Source organism: Scyliorhinus torazame, chromosome 8 (assembly GCF_047496885.1).
Source record: "Scyliorhinus torazame isolate Kashiwa2021f chromosome 8, sScyTor2.1, whole genome shotgun sequence".
Lineage (NCBI taxonomy): Eukaryota > Metazoa > Chordata > Chondrichthyes > Carcharhiniformes > Scyliorhinidae > Scyliorhinus > Scyliorhinus torazame.
Genome location: NC_092714.1, coordinates 233,608,304 through 233,616,157, shown reverse-complemented (window position 1 = coordinate 233,616,157; position 7,854 = coordinate 233,608,304). Strand labels below are relative to the sequence as shown.

Genomic DNA, 7,854 nt, shown 5'->3' with positions numbered 1-7,854 from the left:
AACAGAGTCAGGGCCATTCAATCTCCTATGCTCAGCCATCATTATCTCCTGAGCCATCTGTTGTAGAGGAGTACAATTCCATCTTATTTAAATGAAGTGAAGCTAGCATCTATTTAGCAGGACATATGTCACAGAAAGCATGCAACTAGAAATATAGCTGCATAGATTTGGCTTGTCCTTTCTTTCGAAATGCTTGTATGCTATTGTGTTTTATCTGACAGACCAAGAAGAAATTCAGGAGTAACTCTATTACAGTAAGGTGTTCATATTCTGACGTAAAGTGGGATGTAAAATGAGTGTGTGGTGACTTTGCATTTAACTATGGTGTGTGTCATATCCTCGGGAGCTGCCGTGTGAGCCTTTGTAAACCTAAAATCAACAAACAGCATAATAGGAGAAGGGAAGTTTTTTACGTCTATGGTGAGGCTGAATGTAGTTTTTGTATTGTATTCTTCTTGAATGACAATTGTGTTGTGTACACAGCATTGCTGCAACATGATTGGCTCTTGTGTGTTGCATTGAATTTTAATTATGTGCAAAATTGGTTGTGATTGGTGCAGCTGTCAGGCTGTGCTGCCCCTTCAACTGATAAGTTGCATGCACTTGGCAGTAACTTTCCAGGAATGATACTCACTTCTATACTGATCTTCCAGATATACAGAGACCAGCAAGAATGAAGCTGTGTGGAACATTTCTTGGTTTGTACAAAACATAACTTATTTACTTTCCTTACAGCCGTTCCTCTTATAACACAGCTAATAATTCAGGGAGTTGATCAAATTGTGAGGATTAATTGTGGATTTGTTTGCAATTGCTAATTATAATTTATTTCATACAGTTCTGTGCAAACCAAAATATGTACTTTTGATCTATTTCTTACATTAAATATTTTGCAGTCTCTTAACGCTACGTTCCAGATTATATTTGTTTATTCTTTTTTCAGATTAGTTTGGAGTATATTAATTTACATTGGAGTGTTTAGAGTTTGTAATCCTGTGCAGTGGGGATATGCAAAATTTACTTTAAACTTTAGTTTTCTTCAAATTAATCCTCGTGTTGAAATTGAACAGGGATATTGTTCTTGGAATTTTGACAAAGAAGTTTTGTTTCTTCCGTGATTCTGATATGTCCCTGACAAGGATCATTAAGACAATGTTAGCCTGAAGGCTTATTAAAAGTTTCTGTATGCTGCTTCCATCTGCCAGGGTCTGCCACAGGCAGGTTTCACTCCAAATGTTCAGCTGTTACGTATACAATATTAATGCTGACCAGTTGCATCCAGCATACAACAGGACTGATTGTAGTCTGGTGAATTAGGGTTGCCCATCTGCATAGGTTCAAAATCTGTTGTGAGACCAAAATGAAAAATGAATTCAGTCCCAGCTGGTAATTGAAGGAGTTACCTTAATTAACTATACAAAAAGTTTAACTCAGAACTTGCTCAAAGTAAAAGCTCTATTTAGCAGTTATAGAACTGAAAATACTTCAGCCATGAGCAGTTCATTTTTTTCAATAAAATGTTTTAATATTTTTGATTAAAATAATGTTGTTTTTCTAGATGTATAAACTCATTTACAATTCCTATTACAATATTGTGTAAAATGTTCAGCTTCAGATACTTTATTGTGGAAAAGTTGGGGAAACCCAGACTGAGAAGTGGCACATTAGTGAGTATTGTTCAAAAGAGTATAATAATTTTGCTTTCCAAGAGAACTCCACGCCTGAACTATTCATTTAAAATGTATAAGCCTAAACAATACTACTGATAAAGTTATCGTATCAATGTTTAAAATACTCAAATCAAGTTGCTCTCTCTCTCTGTATTTTAACAGAAGTATTAACCCATTTATTGTAAATATTATTTAAAAGTATTGATATAATCGTAAAATAACTAGTAAAAATAGTGAAAGTTTTTGAAAAGTTTGGATTTGCATAGGAGCTCAACACATCTTCAGAAACTACTTTTACCAGTACTTTCAATATAACCTTTCAATGGATATTAATATTCATACTTTCTTTTTGACAATATTTCTGAAATTAAAGTCATGTGTACAGTAGGAAATTGAGGTTTGTGCCAGAAGTAGAAATCCCTGGAGCTGACTAAAGTGCTGAACCATGTTTTTGTCCTGTACTGATCATACAGACTGAAAGGAGCTGTCCAAGGTATCCACCTTGTAGAAAGTCTCTCATAGGGATCCTTGTTTTTTTTAAACAAAAACTTATACATAACCAGTCTAGTTAAGTTTATAAAATTAGAAAGTTTACTGATTTTGTTGTAAGTATTTTCATTTAATTTCACGACTCACTTCAGATTCCTTCCGAATGTGATATTGTGTGGAAATATGTGTACTTTGTCTCTCTGTGCTATTGTTCTAACCGTGGTTTGTGTAATTGTACAGTCAGTAGTATCAATCTGAGTTAAATGTATATTGTAGCAAACCAAAGTTTTCTTACATCTAGTAATGTCCTTTGGTTGAGGCTTGTTTCTGTGCTTAGTGGTCTCTGCTAGTTGTTTGTTTCTTTGTTATTCTTTTTAAAATGGCATGATACAGCTGATCCACACCAGACACTGCTGATTGATTTCAGCCATAATGCATAACAAAAGAAGTGCAATGTATAATACTGCCTGGTGCTTTGAGATAAGAATTTAATAGAATTTTGGCAAGAGGAGATTGGCTTGTAGAAGCTTACTATATGCACAACCTGGTAAAGTGAGATAGAAAATGACATTTGAATGCAAATCTCAAATGATCTTAATGAATGGCTGCTGTCCTTTGCCTCTAATAAGGTTTGAAGCCAACAAAGGAAGTAGCTTTGATAACCTAGGGCATCTGTCATATCCTGGGCCGCTTACAGTGTTTCTAATAGGAATCCTAGGACTCTACCACAAGTATGGTTAGAGCGGGGAGGTTGACAGTTGTGACATTAACAAGCTTTTGGTTCAAAGCATAAATTAAAGTAAATAATCTTACCCATTAAATTTTAATCAGACTGGGTCCGTTAGCCAGTTCTGTGTGGTGTTCCTTTTTGAAGCAGTAAGTACAGGAATATTTGAAACTCTAGTTCTGAAATGTTTAAATTTGAAGGCCCACCTATTAGATAGTATACAGTAAATTCATTTCTCCTCATAGAGTAAACAGATATATTGCAACCCCAAGGGTTTATGGGTAGTGTATTTACACAGAAAATGCATCAAGCCTTCTCTGCCATCTAACTAATGAGACTGGTCATTAAGTAAATGACACACAGCCTTTAGCAGGTTTATACGACACACTGGAGTATCAAATATTTAATTCAACCACCACATGCCTCATACTCCGTTGTGGACTGCCGTGGCCCAGCCCCTGCTGTAGATTTCATTATTGCTTTCCGTGATGTCATTTCACCGAGGTGGACAATAGCTGTGGGGAAAAGGTAAGTCAATATTAATGTTCTCCTCCTGACAAAGGAAGACAAAGCTTGTGTTCTTGCCCTCCGTTGAAGTCTGATAAATATAACTGAAACTGCTTGTCCTGCCTTGTTGGGAAAAACTATTTGTTTAACTGGGACAGCTTGGCGAGAGCTTAATTTACAGCTACATCCAGTATGTTGTTGGATCTCTTCTGTTCTCTAAGCTTTGTACGGCCACAGCTGATCTGTTTGTCAATAGAAGCCACTTCAGGTTGAATTTACATCACTTTAGCTGCATCTCGTGAATCTCCTTTTCCTCATCTGCTTCCTTTATCATCATCTTCCATATGGTCATCTTAATTTTGAAAACAATGACCAACACATACTTATTCCAGAATTACCCTTTCGATGAAGTTGATCTGTGCACTCTAAAGTAAAAAAAAAAGGATTGTGGTGCTGTTTTGACATGTCAGCTGTTTGTTTGAACTAACAGGCTCTTGGTGCTGCAAAAACTATATAACACGACGATAAGTTGCTTAGGTGCAGAATCAAGGCTTACTTTTTGTTGTTCTTCCTGTGAAAGACTTTTTGTATTTGATAAATTGGGTCCACCAGTAAGATTATTTTCCAAAGTAAGGCAGAGTAGTAGAGATCTCAGATAAACCTCGAGTCCCAGCGTTGGATTTACTCCTTAGTTCTCTGCATTTTCCACTTTGACTCCCTGCTCTTGGAGAAGTCGTTCTGTGCAATTTTTAAGCAGGATAGTAATATCTGTTCAAATAAGAATTCATTAAAATATTCTGCATTTCTGATGGAGTATTTCGAAATAAAAACTCCTTGTGAATTAACCTTGAATTTAGAAAAACGTTGATTCAACACACAAAAATGTAATTTAGTTGATGTAGGTTTCCTGCTTCAGAATATTGCAAAATTAATACACTTATTAATCAAATGTATTCTAACTTATTACAAGCTTAATTTAGCTACTCCAATTTTATTTTACTACCTTAAAGTTTCACTTTTCACATGAACTTTAAACAATATGTTATACTCTGATAAGCTGCAATCACAGTCTTTCAAACATGCAATACAAAATCATTAATTCCATCAGAAATTCACGGTTTCACTTGTAAGTTCCATTAATTTGCTGCTTCTTAACAAAGTGCAAATTTCTTGCTTAGGGCTATTATATTTTGTTCTAGTGTTAAAAAACAATAACTGCTTTTATTTGGAAGCCTTGCTCGATGTAAACTAGCTTGAATGCTTCCAATCTTCTAATTGTTTTGTATGTTAGTTCAAAGCTATTTGGCAGAATGTTTACGATGCTGACAGATAATTTGGTGGTAGGTGTTTTCTGGGACCAGCTTTGCACAGATTTGTTTGCATGATTTGTGAGAAAGTGCTGATTTCCATCATTGATTACACAGTGACAGGAACAGGTGACTTGCTAATAAAGACCTGGAAAAAAAGCAATTAGCTGTGAGAAAAGAACAGCTGTTTCAAGCAGCTCCTTGCTTCCCAGAGAACGTGGTCAATAATCGGTGAAAAAAATGCTTAACCTATAGAAAAAAATCCTATCATTGCAGCAAAGAGTAGTAGCCCTTTATTGCCATTCAGCCGCCTGTGCATGTGTTGTAAAACAATTAACAAATTTGTTTCTTAAAACCATCTGATTTGTGAATTTGCTTTTAGGAATTTTCACTTTTTTGGGGGGCTGTATGATAGAAAATCCTTCTTAAAACGATCGTGATACAGAATAAATGACTCACTAACAGTTGTGTACAAGTGCTGAAACTGCTTTTCACTTCAAACAAGCAACGAGTAACAAAGTTTTATCAAAGCTGTTTTGAGTATTCTTAAAGATTAGATCCTTCAGTTATAATATGAAATAATAATTTCACTGCCACTGTTTAAAAAAATTCAAGCACAGGGTGAAGTGTAAAACATGTGTTTTACTGTATATCCCCTGCAAGCTGTAAAGGAGCCATTTACATTTGTAAGAAAGGAATCACGTGGTTTCTGTAAGTGTAGTCAGCAGGAAGCCTTTGTTTAACCTCACCATACTTGTCACATTACAAATTGAAATCTGCCGAACATGAGAAGAGTCACAAAGGATTCATTTTTAAATGTGTATGCAATTGGTCATTTATTTTTAATTTGATCGAGTGATTTGTATATAAATGTTACTATTTTCAGCTGGTAAAAGTTTTTTCTTATATGTATTAAAACTTCAACCAGCTAAACATTATAACTTTTATATATATATATATATATATATATATATACACACACATATATACACATACACTGTGCACCACAGTGTAAATGGAACAATTTAGGGGACTACTATTTTGTACCATATAGCCATTTAAGAAACTTGATTTTATAGTTTTGTGCATTTTAATACTGGTCAGAGCAAACAAATTAGAATGTTTATCTCAAATTGAACAGACAATGTAAGATTATTTAAATCTTGACATAGTTTTGGTTGATCTCAGGATCACTTCCTCCGATTGTCACAGCATTTTAGATAAAACCAAACTGTAATATTTCCTGTTTTATAATGAATATTTTAAAGCTATTCACAGTATTTTCAAAATCAAGCATACAAAATTTAGCCCAGAACTTCCAAAATCAGAAACTAGGGGTGGAATATTTTGCCCTTCCCCCATCGTGACAGGGTAGCATTTCAGTGGAAAGGTGGCAGGTGGGTCCCATGGATGGTCTTCCTGCCCACCCATCATTAAAGCCCTTAAGTGGGCCCATTTAAGGACCTTATTCTACCACCACTGATATTACCCAGCAGCAGGAGAGGACTCGTAGGCAGGGAATCCAAAAAGCAAATCTGTCAGGGTTGCTTGCAGGCTCCGGGGTTTCTCGTTCAAAGCAGCTAGTGCATAACCAAAGGATCCAGCATCAGGAAGGTGGGGGAAGCGGTCTGGTGGTGGTGGTGAGGTCCCACTGAGCGCCATCCCCTGTCCTTGCTGCTGCCACTATCACTCACCTTGATCCAATGTCTTGTGTGGGTGTAGTACTGATAGAAGCCACCGCTGCCAAAGCCTCTGATTGGCTGGCAGCTCTTGGAAGGTGGGAATTTCACCCCCATGGCTCTTGTTCCTAAGGAAGGTAATTTTTTGGCCCTTCCTGGACAGCGCTGACATGGGAGTCTCACCTACCACCTCTATTAAATAACGTCCTAAGTTTATGGTTTGTTGCACTGACAAAGTTTTCCAATTTGTCAGGACAAATTTACTGATGTTGGCTACTAAAAGTGTTAAGCAGTGACTGTGGAGGATAAGAGAAAACAGACAACTTTGAAGAAAAACACCAAGTTAGATAAAGCTACTGTTAACAGTATTTCCATGTATTCACGCAGCATGTATTACCAAATTTCAATTTCCATTAACTAATCATTTGGCAGGAAAGCTATATTGGACGCAGTTTTGTATTTTGTAGTGTGCGCACTTTGGTTGTGAGTGTGGTATAATGCATTATGGTACAGCGGATTGTTAATTGGAGATGAGAGTTCAGTAAGTGGACTTCAGCTCAGTACAGATGTCTGAATTCCTAAATTCCCAAAATGTAAATCAATACATGCCAAAACCATGTTGCACAATGGAAGGTGAGATGAGAGGACATAACCATCCTCAGTACAGATCGGAACTCCAAAATGGTCATGGGCCGTCATTCTCCGACCCCCCACCGGGTTGGAGAATCGCCGGGGGCTGCCGTGAATCCCGCCCCCCCCCCGGTTGCCGAAGTCTCCAGTATCGGATATTCGGCGGGGGCGGGAATCGGGCCGCGCCGGTTGGCGGGCCCCCCCGCTCGATTCTCCGGCCCGGATGGGCCGAAGTCCCGCCGATAAATTGCCTGTCCCGCCGGCGTGGATTAAACCACCTTTTGAACGGCGGGACAAGGCGGCGTGGGCGGGCTCCGGGGTCCTGGGGGGGGCGCGGGGCGATCTGGCCCCGGGGGGTGCCCCCACGGTGGCCTGGCCCGCGATCGGGGCCCACCGATCCGCGGGCGGGCCTGTGCTGTGGGGGCACTCTTTCCCTTCCGCCTCCGCCACGGTCTCCACCATGGCGGAGGCGGAAGAGACTCCCTCCACTGCGCATGCGTGGGAAGCTGTCAGCGGCCGCTGACGCTCCCGCGCATGCACCGCCCCGAGATGTCATTTCCGCGCCAGCTGGCGGGGCAACAAAGGCCGTTTCCGCCAGCTGGCGGGGCGGAAATTCCTCCGGCGTCGGCCTAGCCCCTCAATGTTGGGGCTCGGCCCCCAAAGATGCGGAGCATTCTGCATCTTTGGGGCGGCGCGATGCCCTTCTGATTGGCGCCGTTTTGGGCGCCAGTCGGCGGACATCGCTCCGTTTTGGGAGAATTTCGCCCCAGTTGTTTATTGTTGCAGTGCCTGTAACTTAATGTGCTTAAAATACAACTAAAAAGCGGTGCAGACCTGACATACAT

The 7,854-nt window shown here is 39.4% G+C and overlaps 1 protein-coding gene across 7 annotated transcripts in view; it reads left to right on the top strand.

The window, feature by feature from the left end:
* The first annotated feature begins 205 nt into the window (after nt 1-205).
* myt1b (myelin transcription factor 1b) overlaps nt 206-7,854 on the top strand; it is a 97,130-nt gene continuing 89,481 nt past the window's right edge. For 5 of the 7 annotated variants that reach the window (XM_072514945.1, XM_072514940.1, XM_072514941.1 and 2 more), the window contains exon 1: nt 583-698. In XM_072514945.1, the coding sequence (XP_072371046.1) occupies nt 674-698 (25 nt within the window). In that variant the 5' untranslated portion in view covers nt 583-673. Of the gene's footprint in view, nt 255-582; nt 699-3,117; nt 3,415-7,854 lie in introns of those variants that run through there. The other 2 variants (XM_072514943.1, XM_072514942.1) reach the window with 2 other exon arrangements.